The sequence below is a fragment of the Cornus florida genome, unplaced genomic scaffold (assembly GCF_030987335.1).
Source record: "Cornus florida cultivar Cherokee Brave unplaced genomic scaffold, ASM3098733v1 CherokeeBrave_3.0.0_Hap2_Chr10, whole genome shotgun sequence".
In the NCBI taxonomy this organism is placed as follows: Eukaryota; Viridiplantae; Streptophyta; class Magnoliopsida; order Cornales; family Cornaceae; genus Cornus; species Cornus florida.
Genome location: NW_026775580.1, coordinates 101,844,966 through 101,872,225, shown reverse-complemented (window position 1 = coordinate 101,872,225; position 27,260 = coordinate 101,844,966). Strand labels below are relative to the sequence as shown.

Genomic DNA, 27,260 nt, shown 5'->3' with positions numbered 1-27,260 from the left:
TGAAATTTTTTCTTATTTTAAAGCGTTTAAATTAATAATAATAAAATAATTTTAATAATAATTATAAAAAATCATTTTATAATAATAATAATTATTATTAATTAATTAAATAAAAGTGCAAGGGTAAATTAGTTTTCTGTAGGTTGAGCTTGAGAACATCCACTTATACGCTGGTAAATAAGTTTTGTGTCTCTGGTTCTAGTTTCTTTTAAATTAACAAAAAAATGTAACTTGACGAAAATGGTGGGGTGCGCTGGGTGCACCCGAGTGGTTGGTTACAAACAAATTAAAGGAAAGTGACCATATACGTATCGCTTCCTTGTTCAGTCCACGCTCCCTCAATCCCTCACTCGACATCAATGGTTCAGCCACCAACGGGAGAGGATACCTACCGAACCGCGGCGGCGAAGCGGCCACGCGACGAGGGAGACGCGGCGGCTGCGTCGGGAGGAACTGGCATCGGCGCCCCGTCGCCGAAGCGGCAGGCGAAGTCGACGCAGGATGTCTTATTCAGAATTGTGGTCCCCTCAAGGCAGATCGGGAAGGTTATCGGCAAAGTAGGGTCGCGAATCCAGAGAATTCGAGAAGAGACCAAAGCCACCATCAAAATCGCCGATGCCGTTTCGGTGAGTGGCAAACATTTCCATTAATTACTTTTGTTTGGTTGACTTGAAAATATAGAAAAAATGAAGGTATTAATGTCTTCCATTTTAACAAGAAAGTTGTGCGAAAATAGAGGAGGAGGGATGGTTAGTTCTCTTTCGGAGGAATGAAAGAGAATCTACACAATAAGTTAACTGTTGCTTTATATTTAAAAATGTGCATACTTTTTTGTAGTTGACGAGAAAATGTGATAGAAGAGAAGAGTCTGAAAGATAAGAACTTTGAATATTAAACTCCCTTTTGGTTGTTGAGAAAATAAAAAAGAAAATTGGAAAAGAAGAATAAGATATCGCTTGTTTATTTTTCAGTGTATTTCTTTGTTTTTACTCAGTCAACTTGCATGCATAAGGTTTAAAAAAACTCACACATTTATAAGTAGATGTAACTTCTTTGGTTATGGAATGATGAAAAAAAGAGAAGGTACTGAAATTTGGAATATGAACTATTTGCCTGATTTATGTGAAAACGTTGGACAAGAAGTGAATTAAAAATCTAGAATTTAATGATTTCAGTTGTTTATGTTTCCCTAATACGAATGACTCAACTAAGTTAACTAATGAGGAAACAGTTGATCATCTTCTTTTGCATTACTCTGTGGCTTGGGATTGTTGGGTTTTGATGTTGGGTTAGTTCGGAGTTTGGTGGGTTATGCCCAGGCCTTCCAGAGGCTTGGAGAGGTTGTACAGTGGGGGCCCAAGGTGTGTTTGTGGTGTTTATGGCTTGAAAGAAATAGGAGATCCTTTGAAGTAAAGGAGACCCCTATTGCTGCGTTGAAGTTTTCCACTATTGAAACTCTTTTTTGTTGGGTTAAAGGAAGAAATTGTAAATCCATGGATGATATAGTTGATTTTTTGGACTTTTTGAGGGTTTAAAGGTCCTATTTGGCCTTGTGTAGCTTTTGAGGGATGTGTTCCCCTTTTGAACGCTTCTTAATACAATTTTACTTATCAGAAAAAAAGTTAAGTAGTTGCTTTGGGTCAGTTATCAGAAGTTGATTATGTGTTTCCAGCATAAAAAAATGTAGAATTTAAATTATATTTTATTTTCTTATGTTTCCTTGGAAACACAGCAAAACAAATTTAGTCAGGACCCAGGCCTGAAAACACCAAAAATGTCCATTTTTAGGAACTATCATGACACACAATCAATTGGGTTAGTGCAGTTGTTTTTTCCCCATCATCGAGCATGGGTTAATAGATTTTTGTATGATGGTATTTGATCACCATGGTTTCTGTTGAATTCACTAGCATATGTATAATTTATTTTTTGACAAGTATGATTTTATTTTATATTGAAACTGAGTTTGTGACATTCAGACAGTATTTTGAAAATTGAGATTAACACGTGGGATTGAAGTTGGGTATTTATAACTTTGTTTATGAGGTGCAAAATGATGAATATTGAATTTTTATAGATTTTAAAAATGGGGGGTGTTTACCCTGAGAAACTCTAGCTTTTCGGTCATCTGTCATCTTAATTTCATATCTTTATTAGCTCTTTTCTGGATGCTCTTGTACATGTGCACGGAGACAAACATGTCATATATTTGCTAGTAGAGATTATAATTGGGGTTTTATGTGACATCCTATAACCTCTTTCTACATTCTTGCGGTGAAATTCCCCTTGTCTCCTTATTTTATTTCCATAACTATTTTTGTTTTGTTTTCTGTCAAGAGTATTTAAGATCCCATTGCTCGGTGTAATGGTAAAAATTCAAACTAACAAGTGCAAGGACGTGAAGTTTGCGTCGGAGAGTTGCCACTTAGTGCAAAATGATGCCAAAAATGCCAAATGTTAGGTCTGCCACTGTTCTCCTCCTTTTAGCATCCTGTTTAGGAGGGACATAGATGGGGTAATGAGAAGCATTTATGAATTTTTTTCTTGACTAGAAGCATATAAACTTAACTCTAGAAAAAGGTCTTTAAATGGTATAACTCTGAATTTGGTGCAGTTCTATCAGTTGGCCTAGGAAGCAACTAGTCTTTGGCTAGAAAACCCTGAATTCATGTTTTTGTTCCTGTATCCTTTCTCTTTGATCATCTTCCCTGTAAGAATTTTGCAAATTGAAAATAGTGATATTTGCTAATGCCTTTTGCTGTTTCACAGCGGCACGAAGAGCGTGTAATCATTATAAGTTCTAAAGACAGCGACAAGAGGACTTCTGATGCAGAGAATGCCCTCCATCAAATAGCCAGTTTGGTCTTAAAGGTAATGTGCTCAATAATACTCAACTCAGGTTATAATATTACAAGGATGTCGTATGTGTCCTGGTTTTTTGTCCTCCAATGTCATAACCACCATTCTTTAGCAGTATGAGCTTGATGCATGTAAGGTTTTTTTTTTTTTTTTTTTTTTTCTCTCTCTTACTTTTTAAGGATAAAAAAGGGTGATGACTGATGAGGTTTGAATAACTCCTTCCATTATTTTCTCCTTTTGTCAGATAGAAAGGCTTATAGACTGGGGAAAGGGTTAGGATTGATGAGGTGTAAATATAGGGTTGGTTAGGGATGATTTAAACAGAGATGGGATCGGTTTCAAGTTTTGAACAGTACCCTTGAACTGCTATTAGAGGCTGCTTCTGTAATTTTTGGGTTCTATAGTTGAATGGTCAAAAAAGGGAATGATTATGGCTTTTCAAATAGGACTTTATATGTGAAAAGGCAGTTAAAACTGATATGATTTTGGGTATTAAATGGCTTAGAAACTTGCACAAAAATTAAGAAGAAGAAGAAGAAAGGTAGGAAAAGTTGAAAGAAGCTAGGCACCACACTTAGTTCTCCTTATGCCACAATTACAGCTAGAACCACACCACACAACCCCCAAGGAGCTTCAGAAGCCTCTAAAATGCCTATAGTTATGGGATGACTTATCAAAAAAAAATGCCTATAGTTATGGATGGATTTCATGTTTTTTTAAAGTACCCTTGAACTGCTATTAGGGACAGGTTCTGTACTTTCAGGTCTATGGTTCAATGGTTGAGAAGGGAATGATTCAATGTTTGTAAATGTCTATTCAAATTCAAGAAATATGGGCCTACTTGCCATCCACGCCAGAACAATGAGTTTTCCACTGGCCCTTTGGGAAATCCTCAGGCTCTAGCAAAAGGCAAAACTTGGAATTTTTTTTTTTTTTTTTGGACTTTTTTTCTATGACATTATATACTTGTTTGAGGATCGAACTTTGTAGTGGTCGACCGATGAAATGACCTTTTGTTTCTCTGCTTGCATATAGGATGACGTTGGCAATATCGAGCCACTAAATGTTGGGGCAGGACACATGGCTGCGAATACAATAAGGCTCTTGATTGCTGGTTCCCAAGCAGGTTCTTTGATTGGAATATCTGGTCAAAACATTGAGAAACTGAGGAATTTCTCTGGTGCCATCATCACTGTTCTCGCTCAACATCAGTTACCTTTTTGTGCATCTGCTCATGAATCTGATCGAGTGGTACAGGTGTGTGCTTGCTGTTATTCACAAACTGAAACAAAATTTGAAGTTACAAGTTTTAATGTTTATCCTTTTCTTTTTTATGCTTGTTCTGCCTTCGTAATTTCGTGGGACTGGATGATTCAATAGAGTTTTAATTGAAGAACCGATGAAAGATACTGATTTTTATTAGAAACCACTGGAATTAGTGCCAGGTTTCATGGAAAATGAGGCAGTGATATGAATGCCACTGGACAAATAAGTTAGAACAAGGAATGACAGGCCTGCACATGCAAGTTGCTTGAACTGTGGCTTAAATTACACAATGAAGTTTAATATTTTGACATGGTTTATGTAGACTGATATTATTCATAATTTAAAGTTGTAATTGCAGATGAAATTGTTCCTTTTTGATAAGTAATAGATGTCCGTAGAGCTTAAGAACACAGAGTGTATAGAGGAGTTCACCTTTAGCCCTAAACTATTTACAAAAAACTTGTCTCCCAAAACAATCCATAAATGTAGTGAAGATTTACTTATCAAAAAAATAAAAAATGCAGTGAAGATCAAAAGTTAAGAGATACTGAAAAGTGAATATTTTCGTTATTTAGACTATTATTCACAATGAGTGAGAAATTTGAGATGACATTAATCATATAATTAAAGTAGGATGGGTTAAATGGAGGAATGCTTTTGGAATATTATGTGACTCACTTGCACCTCTAAAATTGAAAGGTAAAGTATACTAGTATGAAATGACTATTATACCAGGCTGCCAACCATAGTTTATGGGGTAGAATATGTGACGACTAAGAAACCAAATGTTGTTCAGATGAGCGTAGCTGAATCCAGTGTTGGGATGAATTAAATGAACACATTTGTGGGATGATGGAAGTAGTTCCAATTGGAGACAAAATCAGAGAAAATCAATTAAAATGGTTTGTCAATGTGCAACAAAAACCAATAATTGAACCAATGGGGAAGAATGATGTGGTGTGCATTGAGTTGTTGTTGATCTAGTCGAGTGAAGTGCTAGAGAATGGAAAGACTCCAAAATTAACTAAGTTGAGATAGCAAGGAAAGTTATGATATCACGCGATGTGTTTAACTTTATGGCCCTAGATGGAGTAGAATGGCAAAAGGATTCATGTAGCTTAACTTGGATAGTTGAAAAAAGGCTTTGTTCAGTTGAGTATGAATTTTTATTATTATTTATTTAGTCAACCCCTTCTCTTGTGATCCTCTATTTCTCCAAGAAACTTCTATACCAGCTTTTCCCATTTGAAGAAAAAAGAGGGGAAAGAGAGTAATATTTCATCCATCGCTCCTTATAAAGAAAGCTGATGACTTTATAAAGATAATTAATTGGCTTGAATGGTGTAAAGAAAATAAATGGTCAGAGACAGGTAAGATGAGTAGTGAAAGTTGTGAAACTATTAAATATTTCATGTTGTAGTAACACGGTACATCTTTTTTTTTTTCTTCTTAATTTACAATAATAGTATACATATTTTTTGTAGCCAATTCCAAATAGTTGGGAAGATGCTTATAGAGTTGAATCAGATGATTTTGAAATATTTCAATCGGTCTCGCTGAGTATTGAAGAGTTATAACAGGATAGGAGTTCTGGTGAAATATATAGTCAAAATTACATAAAACTGTCTTTTCAATTACCACAAATTCCTTATCATAAAAATTACAGCAAAATTGAAAGTTTTAGTAGTTCCATGGAAATATTCAAACCAGAACCATGCTCGTTTGAAATTTTTTATTTGTTGCAATTTGTGGAGTTGTCAGGCCTTTCCTGAGCCTTGACTCTTTCTGTTGCATCATACCTCATGTATTGGTACTAAGTTGCAAAAAGAGAAAAAGAGCTTGCTGATTGCTTGTGGCAGGATGTCTAAGGAAGGTTTAGATGAACAAGGATGTTGAACGGTTGATGCGATTGAACTTAAATTAGAAGCTTTGAATGAACTACTATTGAAGGACCCCCTTAGATGACCAGAAAAAAATAGGTAGAATTATAAAGAGTAGCATAGTCTAGGAGTTAGAGAATACTGGGTGGCAAAATGGTGTGAGTTAATTATTGCATTAATGATGAGGTGTTTCTGCCGGTAATCTCTGTATATTATTAATTGAATGTCAAATTTCGATTAATAACTGATTTTTTGAATTTGTTTTGAATGTATTTTTTATTTTCTTTATTGTACTTTAGTAGTCTGCTTATTTTGATGCTGAGAAATGATTATAATTTGTATTAAACTCAGATATCAGGCGATGTTCCTGCAGTGCTGAAGGCTTTATCAGAGATTGGATATCAACTAAGGTCCAAGTTAATTTTTTTATTGACACCAGTTGCTACTTTTATGTCTTTTTTCTTTAATCTACCATTTTAGTTTCTTTACTAATTTGACTATCAATTCGATTTGTCTAGAGATAACCCACCTAATCAAGTAATTTCCATCAACCCGACTTATAATCTTGGTTTCAATCGACCCCCTCAACAATATGTAGACCCGAATTCAGGTTATTTAATGCTTTTCAGATCATATTGTTTCAATTTTCAAATTGCCGATCTGCTGTTGTAGCAAATTTTTGATATTTTTTTTCTCATAACGGCGTCATCTTTAGGACAACCAATCTTGCAGCTGATTATGTAACTCTGGAGATGTTGATTTCTGAAACATTGGTTGGTGGCTTGATTGGGAGGTGTGGCTCCAACATATCAAGGATCAGAAGTGAGTCTGGAGCTACGATCAAGGTATGCTGAGCTTTAATTTATAAGCTGCAAGTTTGCCGAATTAAGAGTTGTTCTTATTAAGGATTCTTATCGTACAAAAAAGTAGTTCTTGTATAGCTATATATTTCTTGCAATTCTGCAAGTAAAACCTCAGAGGGTTGGCTAGTATTGAATTGTGTGAATTGATCATCCCAACCATCTCTCTATTGTTTAGACTGCCATGGATTTGTAAATTGCACTGTGCTGGCAGAAGGATAACTTCTTTTTCTGTATGAAATATAATAAAATTTAGAATTCTACTGCTTTTCCTGCCAACAATATTGTGCAAATTTTATGTATTTACACTTTGCTTCCGCAAAATCTAAGATTTCAATGTTTTGCGGCATCTTACACGGATGCAGTTGTGGTGTCATGGACGTGGGTGTAGTAGTATTTGCTGTTTTGTTGCCAATCTTTTTTTACGTACACCTTGGTTTAAGCAAACTGATAGACAAGTTTTTAATTCCTGAATCTAGTAAAAACATATTTTACATAATGTTTAATGGATTTTGTTTAATATTTAAGGTTTTGACATGAATAACGGCCTATAAATTAAATTTTAAGTTGCTGTGGAGAGTAAAAGCTTACAATTTTGTAATTTTCACTAATTTTATGGCCACAAATGCATTTGATGTTGTATTGTTGATTGTTTATAGTATTCTCTCACACTTGGTTAGTTGGTTATAATGTGGTCATCATGAAGATCATGTTTGTTGGATGTATGCATGAAATTGAAAAAATTGATGTACAATAGAAGTTCATCTCTTCTCAATAGTTCTAAGATATTATATAATGTGAGTAACAAGTTTTCCAAAAGTTTTGGTAAACTTTAAGGGGGTTTCAGCGAGTTTCAATTGTTTCCAATTCAATTGAGGTTTAATAATCACTTACGAACTTTTGGTTCTTATTTGTCATTTCATTTTAGACTTTAAAATATTAGATTTCAAATGTTTTGATGTGGAAGTTTCAAAACATCACCTTGTTTAAGTTAATAGATTGGGATTTAAGGAACTTTTTAAGCAAATTGCAGTCTGAAGGTTGTTTTGACTCACATGATGACAATTCAACTCCATGAAGTAGTTAACCAGCGATCTTGGTGTAATGAATCATGTAAGATTCAACATAAAAGTTATATGGCTGGTTCTGAAATTTTTCCTTATGCTGAAATTTTGCCTTGATACTTAATTGTGCTGTTATTTTCTGTATAGTTCCACACTTTTTGTCTGCAACATGTTTTTCTCTACAAAAACAATCTGTTGTCCTTCAAACTTGTTCACCTTTTTATTTTATATATTTTTATTTTTGGGGTGCAGGTTCATGGTGGGAAGGGTGAACAAAAAGAAAGGCAAATCCATCTCGGTGGTAGTGCTCAACAGGTAATCCACCAAGTGTAATTTGCTTAGTTCTGGTGGCAAAGACATCCCGACGGACAGTGTGGAGATGTAGGTTGGGTATTATAACAGCTTGCCCTGTTCTTATGGGGAATGGTCCTGAGGAAAGTGAAAAAAGGAAATGAGAAACTTGTTAGAATCTTGAAATTTGGAAATCTAATAGTTCAGAGTAAAAGTTTTTATAGTGTTGTTAGTTAAGCTTTATGGTAAAATCCGTCAGCTGAAAGGAAATTAATCATTGATCTGAAAGTTAATTTAAAGTAGTCTGGTTACTAGCACTTAAAGATTTTGCTTCAAAGATTTAGATGCTGACTTGTTTTGCAAGAACATCTGGATTTTATTTCTTAAGGACTACATATTTTGAAATTTGTGGATGCTTAACAGGTTTCTTTAGCAAAGCAGAGAATTGATGAATATATACATTCCCAGTTGGTACAACAAGCTGGTACTCATCAGTCGATGTAAGTTTTATGCCTTTGAATGTCATATTTTCCTTTTGTAGTTGCGAAGGTTTATTAGCTTGTAATATTTTCTTGGAAAGGGAACCTTCTAAGTTTAAAAAAATTAATGGAAATATTTGAATCCAAGCTTTAGGATGAAAAGTGAGAATGGATACATATTTCTTATTCCAACATTAGTCAATTACCATGTTGCAAGACATCGATTCACCATTCTACATAATAATACAATAAAAACTTGTGGCATTAGAAATTCTAATAGAAGAATATCCAAATTACTTTTCCCATGTACTTGTTTGTATCAACAGGCGTTCTAAATTACTTGACATTTTGAATACTACCTTTCTTCCTCCCATGTACTTGTTTGTATCAACAGGCGTTCTAAATTACTTGACATTTTGAATACTACCGTTCTTCCTCATCCCCCCCCCCCCCCCCCCCCCCCCCCCCCCGAACTTCTAGTTCTTTGTGCAAGTTTGCCATCAAAACAATGTCCAGATCAAAAATTTTGATTTTCTTTGGTGAAAATTAAAGGCAATTTTTGTTGTTTTTAGTACCTTGCTTAAGAGCTATCCCCTTTGTGTGTGCTTGTGTGTGTGTGTGAGAGAGAGAGAGAGAGAAAGAGAGCCCCCTTTTGATGAATTGTGTGTTGTATCAAGATACAATTTAGAGAAAAGAAAAGATGATGAAAAGTCATGATACGTGGCTTATAATAATCAATGCCCGGTGGTGATGGTATTTTTTTCAGCTCAAAGGTGGGCATTAGCATACTCTAGTTCTGTGTTTACATGAATATGTGTATGTTTGTTGTATTCACAAGTCTAGGTGAAATATCTATGTTTGTGTCCGAGAAGTATCAGTATTGAGCACACTGCTTTGACACATACATGCTTAAAATTAGATCAATAACCTCCCATAAAACGGATTTTGATATCATCTACTAGGATGATGAGTGGAGGTATGGACACAACTTTGCTCTCAATTGACCTATAAATGGGACTCATACGCTGATCTTGGTCTTTGTGTTTATGGGTACTTTATTCTTGGAATGCAGAAATTTCAATATAATTAAGGGTTAAGTGCATTAAACCCTCCTAGACTTTTTTTTCTCTCTCAGAAAACCCCCCTGAACTATCAAAAAGACACTTAACCCCCCAAACTATTCTATTAGTTGCAAACTATTAGTTACCTTCCAAAATTTAACGCCTAGGAAGCACGTGACATAGACTGATAGACGTGATTAAGCAAAATTTTAGAATGGCAAAAATAACCTTATGACTATTAAATAAATATTATATAGAAACAATGTATATATACATTACATAGTTGTTAAAGGCTCAAGGCGCACAAAAGCTCAAATGCCTCCTGGAGCCTGAGGCGCAAGGCGCAAGGCGAGGCGCGCGCGAGCCCGACTGAAGCAAGGCGCACGTTGGAAAAAAAAAAAACAAAACTCACCCAATAAAGTATTAAAGATGCAATAGTATATACAAAGATGTAAAAGTCAACTAAATGAATTACTTAAGTTAAATATTCAATATAAAGATGCCAAAACCAATTAAATCAAGTACTTGAGTTCAAAACAGTGAATAATCAAACATATTAACATAAAGATGCGAAAGTCAACTAAGGAGAAGTATAAGATAAAACTAAAACAAACATAAACATCATTTCTTCCTAAGAAGACAACACCAATGAATCTAAATATCATCCTCGTCATCAATAAGCATAACATCATTTTGATCGTCACTAAATGATTCATAATTCTCAGGATCCTCTTCTATCTCATCTGAATCATCCTCATCCTCATCCACAAGTCGAACTGAAGAACTTCCTGCTCCCTTTGTTGGTAACCGTGAACTAGAACTAGATTTTGATCTAGTAGACCGTTGCGGCCTGCTAGCCTCTCCAATACCAGCAAAATTAGCAACATCACCCCATGTCAAGGAATCATCTTCATAGACTAGATCATGTTCTGCATCAGAATCATCCATCCTCCCCGTTAACCACTCGTTGCTCTCATCAATGTCATTGAGTAAAATGGGATCAAGAATGTCACGCATATTATATCGACGCCTCAATGCTCTATTATATTTGATGAACACTAAATCATTCAAAGTTGTTTGAGCGAGCCTATTTCTTTTCTTGTTATGAAGCTGCAATAAATTCAACCTCAACTAGTAAGTATAAAAAATTAAAATTTTAACTTTCAACAATTAAATTACAAAGCTAGTTAGTAGATAGTATATACTTACATGCTCAAACACGCTCCAATTTCGTTCACAACCAGAAGAACTGCAAGTAAGGCTTAAAACCTTTATAGCAAACTTTTGGAGAAGTTTTGTTGACTTGCCATAAGCTTCCCACCAATTAGCTATTAAAAAAAATTAATAATGATGTTTAGCAACTTTAGCTTCATCTTTCTATCGACTCTATTGTCAAAATAATTTTAACACTTAGCTATACTGACTTAATATACTTTACCACTTTACCTGGTCCTCGTGTATTTCTCTGTCTAATAGCAAAGGGATTACCAAAGAGGCCCTCAGCTTTAGAATATAAGGACAGCTCCTCAGTAATTTTGTCTTGGTCTTTGATATCTGGGATTAACCTTGCAATGCATGCATACAAACCCTTTGCAATCTCTTCATCTTCTTCAATTTTCGGATTTGAATAAAAGTATTCTGGGTTCAAATAATAACCTGCTGCATGCAAGGGGCAATGAAGTTGAACATTCCACCTCTTATCAATTATTTCAAAGATATCCTTGTATTTGTCTTCTACTTCCCCAAATGATTTTGCAATGGCTTCTTTAGCCCTATCCATAGCCGCATAAATGTATCCCATGGGAGGCTTTTTCTCGCCATCAACTAATCTCAAAACCGGAATAAGAGGACCGGAAACCTTAAGGCTAAAGACAATGTTGTTCCAAAAGGAAGGCATCAAAACATAAGAAGCAACTCTTTTACCGGCTTCCTCTTTCGTCCATTTACTACGATTCCATTCTTCTGAAGTAAACATCTTTCTCAAGTTATTCTTTTGCTTGTGAATACTTGATAATGTGATGAAACATGTAGCAAATCGAGTCTTAGCGGGCCTAAGCAACTCCTTTTTATGAGTAAAGTTCCTCATAATGTTCAACAACTTTGGATGCATATAGATATAACTATTCAACTCCACCGCCCTCTGCATTGTTCTGGAGATGGACGGTATTTTCCCAATGTCTTCTAACATCAAGTCTAAGCAATGAGCAGCACATGGTGTCCAATACAAATATGGGTGTTCTTTCTCTAACATCCTCCCTATTTGAAACCAAACGGAAAAAAGAAAAAATGATATAAATTATATATTAATCAAAAAAGATTTAAATTATATATTTGTAAATATTTATCAAAAAAAAAATTATATATTTGTAAAGAATTTACATACTCTTGAAGTTATAAACATTGAACATTCTTACCGGCAGACTTATTGCTTGATTCACTATCTGTGACGACTTAAACGACATTTGCTACTCCAATGCGGTTCACAAATTTATTAAGTAAGTCAAACATCTTTGCACCATCCTTTGAAAAAGAAGAAGTATCTATCGATTCAATAAACATGGTTCCCCTTGGACTATTTACTAGGAAATCTGCCATTAATGAGCATCCAAATTTTGACCACTCCTCTCTGTGGTCATTCATCAAAGCATTGGTATTATCCAATTCCTTCCTAAGCAAAGGAACTCTCACCTCGTGATAACTAGGTGGTTTCATGCCAGGACCATATTGTCCAATTACTTCAACAACCTCGGCAAAGCTATCATACTTAACAGCATTGAATGCAATTCCTGCATCATACATCCACCTTGCAAAAGCAGCACACGCTCTTCCTCTCAACTCTTTCTTGCATGCATCATTAATGGTTGTCTGTTTTCCTCCCTCCTTTCTTTTTTGTACCACAATTTCCGGTCTGGGAATGAAATATAAATCAATCGGTCCTTTTTGCTTTTGCATCTTTGAGGAATTGACACTAGCACTGCCACTACCTGCACTAGTTACCCTTTTTCCCCGATTGTTAGCTTCCATAACATCATCCTCATCGTCTCCATCAAGGAAATTAATTTCATCACTAGGTAATAAATTCATTTGCTCTTTTTCTTCCTTTTTCTTACTCATGTACTCTTTGATTTCTTCTCTAACATTAGATGGGCATCTTGTGCATGCACTCACATTTCTATACCCTCCAGCTAAGTGTTGCTTAGCCCGATAAATACCTCCTTTTGTAACTTTTGCACAAAAGTTACAAGTGATGGAATTTGTATCTTTCGGATTCTCCAAATGTGAGTAATTCCATGCCGGATCCTTTCTTGAACCATCACTAGGCATCTTTTAAAGTACAAACTACAATCAAATTCAAGATAACAAAATAATAACATGATTAGCATCATGTAATCAGTGTCTACAACAACTCTGACAAAAAAAAAAAAAAAAAAATTACAGAGCTTCAAAGAATCAAAGGCATATATGGACACTGCATGATAAATTCTATATGAGATTTATCAACTATATGAGATGTAATATATATGCATATATGGACTGCATGATACCATATAGGCATATACCAACTGATATGTATACTACAATTTATTCCAGCAGCACAGAATTGTAAAGTTGTAAACTACAATTTATTCCAGCTCGGAATTGTAAAGTTGTAAACTACAATTTATTCTAGCAGCAGAGAATTGAAAAGTTGTAAACTACAATTTATTCCAGCACAGAAAGTTGTAAATTACAATTTATTCCAGCAACTCAGATTATAAAAAAATAAAAAACAAAAATAAAAGAAGAGGTTGAAGAGCAGAAGCAGAGAGAGCCGAGAAGAAGAATAGAAAGAAAAAAAAAATTTTAAAAAGAAGGTCAGAGAGAGCCGAGAAGAAGAAGAATAGAAAAAAAAAAAATTTTTAAAAAAAAAAGAAAAAAAAAAAAGAATGAAAGAGCTGAAAAAAATAAAAATAAAAATAATAAAATAAAAAAAAGAAAAGGAAAGGAAAAATAAATAAAAAGAGCCGAGAAGAAAAAAAATAATAAAGAAGAGCCGAGACTCGGCTCAAAGAAAAAAAATAAAATAAAAAAATAAAAAATAAAAAGCAAGACTCTAGACTTCTAGAGTCGAGGAGAGCCTAGAGAAGAGAACTGAAGAAAAGAAGAAGAAGAAAAAAAAAAAGAAAAAAGAAAAAAAAAAAAAAAACAGAGGAGAAGAAGAAGCAAGAAGGAGAGAAGAAGAAGCAAGGAGAAGAACTTACCGGCGCTTTGCAGATCCGGGCTTCGCAGACAGCAGATCCGACGAGCTTCCGGCTTGTACTTCTCTCTCTCTTACTCTCTTCTTCCCTTTTCCTTTTGCTTTTTGCTTCCGGCTTTTTTTTTTTTTTTTGACAACTGATAAAAGCTTAAAGTACAAAAGTGACTGTAACATATCTGAATATATCACATGGGTCTGTCACTCACACAAGTCACAACTCACAAGACTTACAACCAAAATAATCAAAAAAAAATCAAAAAAAAAAACTTTTCAAACAGGCGCGCCTGTAGCCCTGCGCCTAAGCCCCAAAAGCGCACGCCTATTACAAGGTCCTCGCCCTAAGCCTTTCAAGGCGCCAAGGTGGCGCCTGGAGGCGCCTGGCGCCTCAAGCGCGCGCCTTCGGCGCCTTTAACAACTATGATACATTACTCTCTTCCATTTCCATTTATTTATATATATATATATATATATATATATATATATATATCGCTGTCCTCTCTCTCTCCAACTACCTTTATCATTTGTCCATGGCCAACACCACCACAAAGATGCTTCTTCCCTCAGAACCTCCTCCAGCTCCACCATATATGGCTGCCGCCACTCCCTCTCTCTCGAATCTACCTCCTCTTTTTTATTTCACTTTTTGACCTCCAACTCCGACGATGACAAGAACGATGAAGAGGTGAAAAATCAGTCAATGATCTGAAAGTCGTCTTCAAGCTGAAACATCGCTAGTTAGAGTAGATCATTGGCGCGGCCGAGGCAGCAGGCGACGGGCTTCTCAGCGGCCACGGGAGTTCTGTCACGAATGACGGCGACCAATTCGTCAATGGTGTCAAGGAAGGTGGAGGAGTCGGTGAATTTGCAATATCGTCTCTGATTTGAATTTACATGATTGTACACAGAGAGCTACTACAATATACATATATAGTCCTCTCTTAAACCTTCACTCTTCTTGTAAATCTCCGTTCTTTGTTCGTCTTCTTTGTTCCTCGTCATTGCTTATTTGAACCACTTTCTCTTTCTACTCTCTCTCTTTCTGGGATCTCTCTCTAGTTTGGTTGATCTTGGTTGGTATTCAATATGCCCTTCCCTAAATTACTTTTCCAATCATGTTATAATAATACAAAGCTTGATTTTTTGAGTTGATTGAAGTTGTTAATGATCTGGGTATTCTTCAATTGGGTTGGATCTGTTGATAAATGTGTTTAATTTTCATTTAAGTGTCACTTATCAAAAAAAAAAATTTCATTTAAGTGTCGCCATGGGAGATGGCGGTGATGGCGTCCATGGATGGGGAAGAAACAAGAAGAAAATTTGTTTTATATATATATAAACAAGTATTTTTACTTATCAAAAATATATATATATATAAACAAGTATTTTTAATACATTTAAATTAGTAATTGAGTTGCCATCCTTTAATTGGAGGGAATTATTATTTGTCGGGTCAGCAAAATTATTGATTAAGATAGGATGACTCAAATTTTGATTTGATATAGGGATTACAAGTGCCACATCAACACTCAAAGTAATGAAACGAGTAATTTAATTAATGGACAGAATGGTAATTTCATTTCTTATTTAACGGTTGTTTGACAGTGTGGGGTAAATTGCAACACTCCTATAGTTTAGGGGGTATTTTTTAGTTCAGGGGGGTTTTGTGCAATCTGGTCATAGTTGAGGGGGGTGTAATGCACTTAACTCTATAATTAATTATACTTGGTTGCTTCAATTTTTATTTTAATTTTTTGATAAGTTATACTTGGTTGCTTTATGGGTGTGGTTACAGAGGGCAAGAATTTCTTTATAACTCGTCGCAACAGCCAGCCTTTTCTTGTAAGATAGCGATAAAAATAAAATTAATAAAGCCATGTATTAGCTAGAGAAAACAAAATTGACCAGCTTATCCACAGAATCTGAATAGGATAAAGCCATGTTGCTTATACATACCTCATATTTACTAGCTTACTGGATGGAGCATGTGCTCCTCACAATTACTTGGCCATGCAGTGTGAATCAGCTACAAGGATCGCTTTTTAAAAGCTGATTGTTTGAGATAGTAGCGCATATGTATACATTGTGAATCTGTATTCATCTATTTTGAATTTATATCCTATGTTCTTTACTCAAGATGGATAAGTTAATGAGGATTTTTTTTTTTTTTCTTTCTCCAGTGATAGTAAAGATACAACAGATCTTGCTCCTATCTTCACATCTACTGCTGCACAACAGGTTCCTGCCTATCCAAGGCAACAGGTTCCTGCCTATCCCAGAGAACAGGTTCCTGCCTATCCATCACAACGATTTCCTGTCTATCCCCCACAACAATTTCCTGCCTATCCCACACAACAGTTTCCAGCTTATCCAACACAAGAAGTTCATGCTTGTCAGGGCCTGTCTTTCCATGCACCACCAATGTAGGTTTGAATACGGCCCCATTTTTTTATGGCATTCATCACACCTCTACTGTAGAAATTGCGAATAATGTTGTTTGAAAGTATGTGCAGTAACTTTCTTTTGTAGTGTTTGGCTTTGTTGCATATTTGAAAGAGTTCCTCCTTTTCAAGACAAATGGATATTTGTGTCAATCAAAATAGTCCAAGGTATGTTTGGAGAGGAATTACACTTGGTGCAGTGTTCTAAAATGAACTTTATGGCTTTGAGATTTATATATATATATACAGTCCCGTTCAGTTGCTCCTTGGTGTGCAAGGAGCAATATACACGACATCTATTTCAGACGTTGGATTTCATCCAATGATTGAAATTGAAAACAACTATATTATTTGTTTCCAGTTTTTAAGACTCCAAACCACTCAATTTGAGTGTTTTAAATAAATTGAATGGGACTGAAAATTCTGCAAGGTGTTCTTTGAATACTCCGAAGTGGTGGTGGTGAGGTTGGATTGGGGGTGGTGATGCATTTTTGGTGTCTGCAGTCGGTGTGGTGCCCAACTGATATAGTTTAGGAGTGGGAAGGTGGTGTAAAAGGACATGATAAGAGCCCAATTTTAATATCTACTTGGTGCAAGGGGACAAGGTAATGACTGACAATAAGGAGGTGGTAGAGGATTTGACTAAAGAACTACGCATTCCTGGTGTTGTTCTTCTCTTGATTGTCAAGCATATGAATCGGGGAATGACGACCGTTCGGGATATACCCCTTCATGTAAAGAAAAGGAAGATGAGCATGTATGAGGTGATGGTTCAGGAACCAAAACTTTTAGGTTAAACTCCCTTTCAAAGCCTACCACCATAATCCACTAAATTAAGTGTAACATTTCCTCCACCTTCTAAAATAAAAGATCTCAAGGGTTCGAGTCTCTGTAAGGACAAAGTGTGTAAGTTACATCTCTGGTAAAAGGGCTAACCTAGTACCTACATTACTCGGTGTAGATTGCGGGAAAAGCACAATGGAGGCTGGAAAGGATAAAGAAGACTGAAAATGATAAATAATATTAATAATAGAAGAGCAAAGTGCAAAAAACACCCCCTTCGATTCAAATGGTGCAAAAAAACTCCCTATTGTTTTGTTTGGTGCACAAAACCCCTTGCTATTTGCTTTGGTGCAATTTGGCCCCTAATAATCCATTTTGACCAGGGAGCTAAGGAGGTTATGCTACTCTCTAAAAGGTCATCAAGAATATTGACAATTTTGATTCAAAATCTTTGTTGGGAAAGGTGTTTATATATTAAGAGAATGAATTTTAACCATTGACAATTAAAAAGGCAAAATTACTTTGAAAATCCATTTGGTTGTGTACTTCTCTAAAAACAAAATTTCTTTTTTTTTTTTTTTTTTCTTCTTCTTTTTTAAGACAACAAGGCCTGTTTTGGTTATCAACGTGAAATGGCTTGGATATTCATTTGGAAGTTTGAAGCAAACTGCTTTAAATCGAACGTTTGAAGTCGTCTCTATGGTTGAATTTATGTAAATTCTGAAATCTGATTTCCATCCAAGTACAATATGTAAAAATACTTTTTCAAGATAATCTGAAATTTTCACACAATACATATAAATCTACAGATCAATTTCTCTTTTTCAGAGACTCCGTATGTTAATGATTCTTCTAATACAGAATTGAATCTATTGGACTCGAAACTAGATCTCGTTATACAATTTGTACGCGAATTTGTACCCTGACCCATTGACAGGGTACTTTTATATTGTTTTTCTCCTTCTACAACAGTTCAGTCACTGGACAGAACGAACATGAGAAACCATGTCTAACTAATATAACAAAATTTCAAACCCCTGTGATTTACAAGACTTTCATATAGTTTGATTGCCTCTAAATTTGCTACACAGCGGTGAAAGTTTGCTGGGTTTTGAGGCCAAACAAATTTTCAAATAATTTTGGAGCCATGGGAGGAAGGTCCATGGGCTGAGGAGCCATAAAGTTGACAATCTTTTCGTGAACATTATACCTACAAAATCATCCAGAAGAAAAAGTGAATAAACTAAATTAAAAAATACGAAAGCTTGAAATTACACAATTTAGTGGGGTAGCTCCATTGACATTTTACCTGATCTTGCGACTCTTAGAGGCACGTCTGTCAACGATCTTTCTTTTCCTAGTTTGCAATCTCTTCAGAGCATAAAAGGCAGTCTCTGTGGATGATCAAACAATGAAAAACCTAATCAGTGTTACCAGTTTGATAACCAGATCGACCCTTGAGGAACAGTCTTAAACTTGCAAAGGACCAATACTTGGAACCGCTGGTATAGGGCATTAGGAAATGGAATGAGCTTGCATTGATACTTGGCCATTTTTAGGAGGATATGCTCATAATGTACTTTTATAGTCTTATCGTTCCTACAACTTCTGGGATAAGTTGTGCCTATAAGAAGCTAAAAAAAAAAGTCTCACTAAAATCTGCCAGTTTATATGAAATAACTATGCCTGGGTATTTGTATTTACAGGTGCCTGCCCCCAAACAAACAAAAAAAGAAAGATCATGCAGAATGTGAGTTGTTTTCCTTTCTAATGAACATTAAAATTTGTATTACAAGTGATTAGTGTAACATGAGTCTAGAGTACAAATGGAAAACACTACTCTGTGTCAGACAAATGCAACTTGCTACGGTAATAATGCAGCCGAACAGAGGCAGACAGCATAACACAATGATACGTTAAAAATCTTAAAATAAATAGAGAGTTAAGTAATGCAAACCGTGTAAGAACTGCAATTAAAAAACCAATAAAAATGTCACGTTTTGCATGTCCCACGTGTTTTATTTCTCTAAATTGTAGTGTCTAATGTGTGAATTGTGAAATGCTGGAGAAGTTTACCAGATGAAGTTGGGTCAAATGTCTCAAAAAATTCCTTCAGTAATTGCTGATAAAATTCAGAGTCATCCAGAAGTTCAGGGTCACCATCTGCTTGCAAGTCCTGATCAGAATTAAAGGAATTAATGTCTCTTTTGGTACATAGAATAACAATGCTGATACCATATCCAACAATTGATGACAGCCATCATATTTCACAAAGAAAACAAACATTTAGTCACCTAATAGAATCTTTTCTCTCTTTTTCGAGATAAATAAATACCAAAAGCATACAGGAGTTGGAAGAGAGAATCAGCTTGACATAATATTTAGTTAAAAAAGTTATTCCCACGAAAGAAAATTATATCTCCTGTTCTGAATTTAGTGACATATGATGACTAACACATTCTACCATGAGCCTTGGGCTGTTTGGACGACCCATGGAAGTCAATTTGCTTCACTAGAGCCATCAAAGAAACTAAACATTCCAGATCACGCCCGCCCCGCCAGGGGAATTAAAAGAAAGGAAAGCAATAACCAAAATTTATTGTATACAATTAATTTAAGGTTTCATAGGGTTCCTCAATTCCAAACAGTCACCGTCAACCTATATAAACTCTCAATTATCATAAATTTTCCAGACTGCCTCCATTTTAACAAGTGTACACAACAAAGTTAACCTTAATTTGTTCACCTAAGAAAGCTACTCTATGCCCCAAATAGATCATGAAACAGTATTTGTTTTTAGTGTTTCTATCCATATTTTAACCAAAGCAACTCTTTGGTAGGAGATCTTCACACATCCCGAGGAAATTGAATTGTTGTACTGCATGTTTCATACAGCCAAAAAAGGTATGAATCATTCCACTAGAATAGACATTGCAGAAAATGGAGCTAACAACACAAATTAAGGTAAAAAGTCGACAAAATGTAGTTTCAGGAAACCCTTAATATGATCTTTTTCTACCACCATCTATGCTGAGAGTTCTGATTTCTGTAATCAGTCCTCCTTAAAAATTAAATATATGCTTTCAGTTCTTATTCGAAACAAGCCAATCTTTTGGGATGACCAAAGATGCCCTAAAGAAGGATTCCATTTGCAGAACATTCTCAGTTAGAACTTTTCTGATGAATTTGATGCCCAGCAAAATGAACCTCTCATATAATAGTCCGGACAAAATGAATCTTATTTATTTTTATTTTTGGTACGTACGTGTGTGTGTGTGTGTATAAGTGCATGTATTCTTCTTTTGGAGGAGATTGACTAATTAAAGTCAACAGAGCAGAATATATTAAAACCTCTTCCTTAGCATTGCCAACTGCGTCCGGCACCTGCCCATTAACAATAGATTGTAATCAACACAAAGATAAAACTTGAAAAAAGCAAAGCTTAAAATGCAAAATAATCAGATTACAAGGAACTTCTTTTATTGCAAAATCAAGGAAAGAGGGAAAGTTAGGAGACTCGTGAACTTACAGTCCCAAATACAGCAGCAGCTGATCTTCTCTGTTGCATCCCTTTAATCATTCTGCTTGGATCCCTCATGTAAGCAGCCACTTGTTCACTAATATTCTGTAGGACAATATACAAATAGGTGAGTCTCATTGCAGTAACAGTGCAAAGCATGTCATTTGATCCTAGAAGCAAACCTGATTGAAAGCTTGTAATTTGCCTTTAATAGCTGCAGCACCAGTTGTCACCTGTGTCTTTCTCTGCCATTTATCTACCGATTTGTCTCTAAAAGAAGCTATCCTATAACATAGGAGTGTTAACAGTCTGATTTGACTCAAAACTACCAGAATTACAGAGCATAAATTGCACAAAATATGTAGCAATGCACACATAAAATTGATAAAAATTTAGAAAAAACAAAATGCAATCTAATATGTCAAAGCATGAGAAGCAGTAGCATGTTCTAAATGTAAATATCTCAAATAAGATGTAACAAGACAATCAATAATTTTCTGCCACCCCATTTTAGTTAAAAGATATGTGAAGAGAAGTCTTCAACCGGATTATACAGCATGAGAAGAAAAAAGGAACAGGACAAATCTCATAATATAATCACCAATTGATCTTAGATGGTGAGGCTAGAACCCACTATGACAAGTCAACTGAACACCATCCACCCTATCACCCCTCTCTCTTTTCTGGGGTCAGAGTGAAAATTGAAGCTGATTGCCTGTCCCTTCAAATGTCTTTTTTACTGGCATAATGGGAAGCATGTAAAAAACAACATGTCGCTAATTCTACGTGGAAAAGTCAAGTTCGATGGGCATTTTACCACTAGTAGCTCCCATGATTCTAAAAGGTTTCATCCATGATTGATTGTAAGCAGAATGTGATTAAAAAAAGAAGCAATCAGTATCAAGTGGAACGTTTAAATACCTCAACTGCATTTGGGAAATCTGTGACCATTCTTCATCACCTTCCACATTTGAATTCATAGAAGCTTCGGAATGCTTGGAAGATTTCCCAGAATTACCTTGAGAAAAATGTCCAAATAAGCATATGCTAAATCAACATTCATTGAAACATATGTATAAAATACAGAATCATCTTCGTCGTCATAATTATCTAAGTAAACAAAGAAAAATGATACTATAAATTGGTTTGAAAGTTGAGCACTTTAATACCAAAAATTCCATAATTTTATAAACCCCTGAATTACAAAAGCCAGGATAGGACTAATGCTTCAAATAGATCTACCATTATTTAAAAAAATTCAACACTGTTTGAGGTTTTAGAGATAAAGGATTGTAGGCCAGCTGAAAATAGGAGAAAAAAATCTAATCATGTTATTAGGTATTAACAACCATCTACTCCAAAAGCTTAAGATGTTGGAGAGGGTGTGACTTTAATATTTAAATCCTTCAACACACCCCCTCACGTGTGGCCTTCTTTTGGTCCAACACGTGTTTCAATTCTTTCGGTCCAACACGTGTTTCAATTTTAATTATCAGGGTTTCAACGTGCCCCCCTGCCTGCTCTAAAATCATGTTAACAACCATCTACCCTAAAAGCTTAAGCTATTAGAGAGGGTGTAACTTTAATATTTAAAACTTTCAACTCGACCCCACGTGTGGCCTTCTTTTTGGTCCAACACGTGAGGAGGGGCGTGTTGAAGGTTTTAAATATTAAAGTTACACCCTCTCTAATAGCTTAAGCTTTTAGATTAGATGGTTGTTAACAATAATTAATTGCCGCACTAAAGCAACGCTCGTGGTATAAATAAATGGAAACAGGGCTCCTCTGTGTCTCAGTTTTCCTTAAATTAATCCTAAACTTAACAGTAACAGATTAAAGCATATATGATTGAATTACAAAGGATGGAATTTCTAACCATCTAATTACCACTATGACCCATATCGCAAAAATTTTGAAATTTAAGGAAATACGATCAAAATTCTATAAAAACACAATGCTGCCCTATGTGGAGTTTCCACCCAAAATTGATTGTGTAAAATGATTCTACATATGTTTTATGCTTTAAAAGATGTTCTATTGGTTTCAAAGAATTTCATTTTAAACAGTTGTTCTTTCACAAATTAATTCAAATGATAATTAAAAAAAATACTCAATATCTATAAACAATATGCACATCTTTTCATCAGTGAAGTTACCAACTGGCCATTAAAAAAGGAATAGAAGACGTGTTTCGATGATTAAATTTTGAGTTCTTAAATTACTGGAAAAGAAATGTGCACGAGAAAAGGTGCATTACAAAATGTCAACATGACCTGAAAATTGAAAACAATAATACCTAATAATCAATTATAAGTCAGCACGCAAAAGAATTCAATGCTCTTGCAGTCAAAAAATATAAGATTGTGCATTAGATTTCACAACCAGAAATGGATGTTGAGGGCACTGATATAGTTATTACTTATTATACAAAAAAGGGGCACATATTTAGGGACATTAAAACAATGACTATCTGACCACACAAGTGTAATAAAACCAAACAATGAAAGTAATGTCAAGACTGACTATCTGACCGCACAGTTGTAATAAAACCAAACAAGATCTAAACCGATGTCAAGACAAAGTAATGCCCGTTTTCATTCCTTGGTCATACCCATATTAGTAGTCAGAAATGGAAAATAAATATTATACACAGCTTCACGGATTGAGTCCAGCAGAATCAAAGTGTGATCATTTTCATTCTAGTTAATAGAGTAAAATGCCAAAACAAAATAGTTTTTGTTTTGGTTACTTTCATAAAAATTATTTTCAACGAAATTATGTTCTCTGCAAGTTATAGGGCATGTTGAATGGTATAACTTTTCTAGAAAATGTGTACGTAAATCCCTATTTTGAAACCCTAAATCAATTGATCCAAACGAAAAAGAAAGCAAATAACGAAAATGAATGAAAAATGAACGAAAGATTGTAGTTTAGTTACTTGTTTCCTTCAAATTTTCAATGCTAGCTTCTTCTTATTCCCATTCCTCTCTTTTTTTTTTCTTTTTCTTTTTTTCTTTTTTTCCCCAATAGAGGAAAAAAGATCAGTACAACTGGCGTACAAATATTTTCCCAAGGTTTATAGGAAAAACATAAAATAAATTCCCAAGCTTCATGATAAACTTAAAAGAAGAATTCCCAATAAGACATTCAACATAAACAATGAGTGAGTGAAAAGAACAAAGATTTCAAAATTTTATTGCTTGATTTGCAAAGAACTAACTACCTAAAACTCCACTCAAATTTCAGAATGAGAATGATATAAAACTACATGCCATACCATCTGTAGCTTGTGCAATAGATGGATTCTTCTCAAATAATGCCTGTCAAAACAAATATAACATCATGTAAACGTTGGAAACAAAGAGTAACAGGTACATATTATTAAACAGCCATATAAATGCATCAACAGCCTGTTACAACTTACATTATTAGAATCCATTTAAGAAAACAAAAAACTAAATTGAGGCGGGGAATATGATTTCTTACAACCGTACCTCCTGTAATTCCAGTAGTGAATCCAAAGTCTTATTAGATGAGGTGATCAAATCTGAATATGCTTCTTTGACACCATTATTGCAATCACAAAACAAAGACCTAAATGGCTCCTGTAGAATATTTATCATATTTCAACTACAAAGTTGCAAAATTATATAAATCTAGAATAGATAGTAGTAAAAATTAATAACCAAAACACCTGAGGAAGTCTATTTGAACTAGAGAATGCTTTTTGCAGTAAGAATCTGAACTCAAGAGTCTTGTCCCAGAGAGCCTTCAAGGGAAAAGAGAAAGAAAAAAAAAAAATTAAAACATAAAAGAAAAGATTTCAAAAATGCTTTAGCAAAAGATATCAGAAAGCTACAATAACAAAAAGAAACAATCAAGATATAAATTGGTATCGATTAAAGAATAAATTCTGTTACTCTTATTGATAATGATGGTAATGGTCAAGCATCTAGGCACTTTCACATTAAGTTCATGACAAAAAATGACACAACCAACAAATAGCAAGTGATGGTGATTGGTGAATATAAAAAACACATTTATAACCTCTATCAGAGAAACCAAGAAATTAAATAAAAGAAACATTATCACTACTAAAATTTCTGCCATTCAGATGGAGACTGGAACAGGATTTTGCATGAGAAGCCATCAAGTACAAGATCACAAAAATCATACCTTCTGATTTTTGACTGCTTGACCTTTTAGAAGATCCTCATCCTTGTGACGATTTAAATTCCTTAAAAGATCTCTGAACAAAAATGGGGAAAAGGTCAAACTATATATACAACAGTGGATGCATATGCATACAAGATTTAATCTTATGATCCTTCTTCATATTCTTCAAAATATATGTCAGGAAAAAAAAAACAAAAAAAAAAAAACAAGCATCAGGCGACAAATAGCACATGCAACAAAAATTGTCATGTGTGTAATTACTAGCATACTAACATATGAAACCTACACATGAACTTTTTGTTTTTCTCTTTTTTCTTTTTATGTGCATTAATAATTAGTGTTGCTCACAAAATGCATGTATGTGTTGTCGGTGACACACTGGGATGTCAGAATAATTAGCCGTCCAAGTTCTACAATAGCACCTTAACAATCTTGAATTACTATATAAGATAATAACAAAAGTAAGTTTCACCAATTACAATATCACTACAAAGATATGACGAGGGTAAGATTATCTAGCATGTTTGTGATGGTTGTTCTCCTATTCTTCTCATAGTCGCTACTTGAAGCTAGTATGGATGAAAATACCGTTGTGCCATGCCATGCGCTTACTGTTTTTGTAAAAAATTCACGTTTAAACAGTACAATGGAAAAACTACAAGCATGCACCATTCACATGAAGTCAATCCTAGGTATTAACCTCAGATTCATCTTAGCAACAACGTCCATGTAAAATTTACTCCGGAGTGAGTACTATTATTTGTAAAAGAGTCTTACAGCTCTTTGTGACGGAGATCTGTTAACTCTTTCTCGAGTTCTTCCATCTCAGCACCTTTTTGATCATCATTCTGCTCGTCGTCGTCATCATCTTCCTCCTCATCTTCTTCCACACTCTCTTCGTCAGAATCATCACTCTCATCAACATTATCATACCCGTCATCATCCTCCTCATTCGCCACCTAAATCATAAAAAACCACAACTAAGAAACACACAAGGAAACACTAACAGAGACTAAATTGAAAAACTCAAATTTTGACTAACATTTAGCATCTCGTTTTCCATATCACTTTCACCTTCGGAACCAGTATCACTTTCTTGTACTTCTCGTGCCCACTTTGAAGATTTCGCCATTTTGAATGCCTATAATCCAAGCATTAATCATATTTCTTCATCAACGTATGCAATCAGCGAAACCCATATTGATAATTACTAATAAAACACTAAAATTTATCAATTATTCAATATATAAGTGGCAACTCATCAACAACCTACTATAACTACAAACACCCATTCTAATTAACCATGGTACAATTATTATTTATTCAAATTCTTGTGACACTGAAACACAATTTCTGGGGTTCTAATGGATTGAATGCACAATAATTTGCTTAAAATTCAAAGAAGAAGCAAAAGCTTTTAAACATAAAGACGTAGCTCTCCCCCATAATTTTTGCAGCTAAATTAGTGCATGTTTCACCACAAATCAGATAAAGAACCAAAATTCATGAACTACTGAAATTAAAGCAGAAACAAAATTCATCAACACATTCGGCAAAATTCGACGGTCATAAAGAGGGAGAGAGAGACAAACAGACTAAAGAGAGATGGCCACGGCTGTGTGAACGGCCATACTTGGATACATTCAAGTCTCTGTTGCTCAAACCCACGACGAGTGGGAAGCAATCAAAAAGGCTTTGAACAAAAACGAAAGAAATTTCAACCAAATATGTGAAAAGAGACTAAAAAATTAGGAAAAAGAGAGTACCATGTAAAACGCAAGTGTTTCAAGACAAAGTATCAATAAACATTTAGCATGAAACCCAAAAACAAAAAATGAATGAAAATTACCATTATTTTCTAGGAAAGTCTCTCCTCTTCTGCTATGTCGAACATATTATGTAGAACAGTAGAACTAGAGAACGCTTAATGCCAACTGGGGTGATATTACTGAAGTGACCCTACTAGGGTTTGTTTGGCTGCAACACGAGATAGAGAGAGAAGAGAGACTCATTACTCTACAGTCTACTCTAGGGTTTGTTTAGCTTTTGTTCATCAACGCGACACAGAACACTGGGTTGCAACTTTTAAAAGCTGAGGCGGTCCAATCTCGGCCCGATATTTAATTGATGGACTTGTCCTATATGGGCTGGGCTCCCTACATTTGATGCACGGAATATGAGAGTAGGCTAAATGTTGCACCTGGCCCACACCATCTGTAATTGTTGGGCCTGATTTGGATTATGGACCCAAGAAGGGGTTAAAAAACCTTGTCTATGGAAATGGATAGGCTGTAAATGAGCTGAGCCAAGCCGAGCCGAGCTTTGGAGTGTTCGGATTCGGCTCAT

At 35.0% G+C, this 27,260-nt stretch overlaps 3 protein-coding genes across 4 annotated transcripts; 1 reads left to right on the top strand and 2 right to left on the bottom strand.

The window, feature by feature from the left end:
* Positions 1-255: 255 nt before the first annotated feature.
* Positions 256-16,522, top strand: LOC132276464 (KH domain-containing protein At4g18375-like). Its single transcript, XM_059777895.1, has 9 exons — positions 256-626; positions 2,770-2,871; positions 3,895-4,116; positions 6,357-6,415; positions 6,524-6,615; positions 6,738-6,850; positions 8,182-8,244; positions 8,644-8,720; positions 16,175-16,522. Exons 1-9 carry the CDS (start codon positions 360-362, stop codon positions 16,419-16,421), a joined length of 1,242 nt encoding a protein of 413 aa, XP_059633878.1. The 5' UTR covers positions 256-359; the 3' UTR covers positions 16,422-16,522.
* LOC132276463 (uncharacterized) lies at positions 10,183-12,075 on the bottom strand. The gene is made up of 3 exons (XM_059777894.1): positions 11,207-12,075; positions 10,970-11,088; positions 10,183-10,870 (listed from the first exon to the last, which is right to left on the bottom strand). Exons 1-3 carry the CDS (start codon positions 12,009-12,011, stop codon positions 10,415-10,417), a joined length of 1,380 nt encoding a protein of 459 aa, XP_059633877.1. The 5' UTR covers positions 12,012-12,075; the 3' UTR covers positions 10,183-10,414.
* A 1,467-nt stretch (positions 16,523-17,989) lies between the features above and the next one.
* Positions 17,990-26,979, bottom strand: LOC132276465 (uncharacterized). Of its 2 annotated transcripts, none has more exons than XM_059777896.1 (14): positions 26,764-26,979; positions 25,957-26,055; positions 25,692-25,873; positions 24,915-24,987; positions 24,433-24,507; positions 24,233-24,343; positions 24,016-24,058; positions 21,660-21,756; positions 20,921-21,023; positions 20,748-20,843; positions 20,570-20,602; positions 19,295-19,394; positions 18,528-18,612; positions 17,990-18,428 (listed from the first exon to the last, which is right to left on the bottom strand). In XM_059777896.1, exons 1-14 carry the CDS (start codon positions 26,764-26,766, stop codon positions 18,302-18,304), a joined length of 1,227 nt encoding a protein of 408 aa, XP_059633879.1. In that variant the 5' UTR covers positions 26,767-26,979; the 3' UTR covers positions 17,990-18,301. The 2 variants fall into 2 exon arrangements, with proteins under 2 accessions (XP_059633879.1, XP_059633880.1); XM_059777897.1 differs by lacking the exon at positions 26,764-26,979 and adding an exon at positions 26,681-26,763.
* Between the last annotated feature and the right edge of the window lie 281 nt (positions 26,980-27,260).

Excerpts from the sequence above, each read along its gene's own strand:
- LOC132276463 (XM_059777894.1), bottom strand. The coding sequence starts at position 12,011 with ATGTTAGAGAAAGAACACCCATATTTGTATTGGACACCATGTGCTGCT. Across the intron at positions 11,089-11,206 it reads GAGAAATACACGAGGACCAG|CTAATTGGTGGGAAGCTTAT; the intron begins GTAAAGTGGTAA and ends TTTTTTTAATAG. Across the intron at positions 10,871-10,969 it reads ATTGGAGCGTGTTTGAGCAT|CTTCATAACAAGAAAAGAAA; the intron begins GTAAGTATATAC and ends AATTTATTGCAG.
- LOC132276464 (XM_059777895.1), top strand. The coding sequence starts at position 360 with ATGGTTCAGCCACCAACGGGAGAGGATACCTACCGAACCGCGGCGGCG. Across the intron at positions 6,616-6,737 it reads ATATGTAGACCCGAATTCAG|CTGATTATGTAACTCTGGAG; the intron begins GTTATTTAATGC and ends CCAATCTTGCAG. Across the intron at positions 6,851-8,181 it reads AGTCTGGAGCTACGATCAAG|GTTCATGGTGGGAAGGGTGA; the intron begins GTATGCTGAGCT and ends TTTGGGGTGCAG.
- LOC132276465 (XM_059777896.1), bottom strand. Across the intron at positions 24,988-25,691 it reads GATCTCCGTCACAAAGAGCT|AGATCTTTTAAGGAATTTAA; the intron begins GTAAGACTCTTT and ends ATTTTTGTTCAG. Across the intron at positions 24,059-24,232 it reads CACTACTGGAATTACAGGAG|GCATTATTTGAGAAGAATCC; the intron begins GTACGGTTGTAA and ends TTGTTTTGACAG.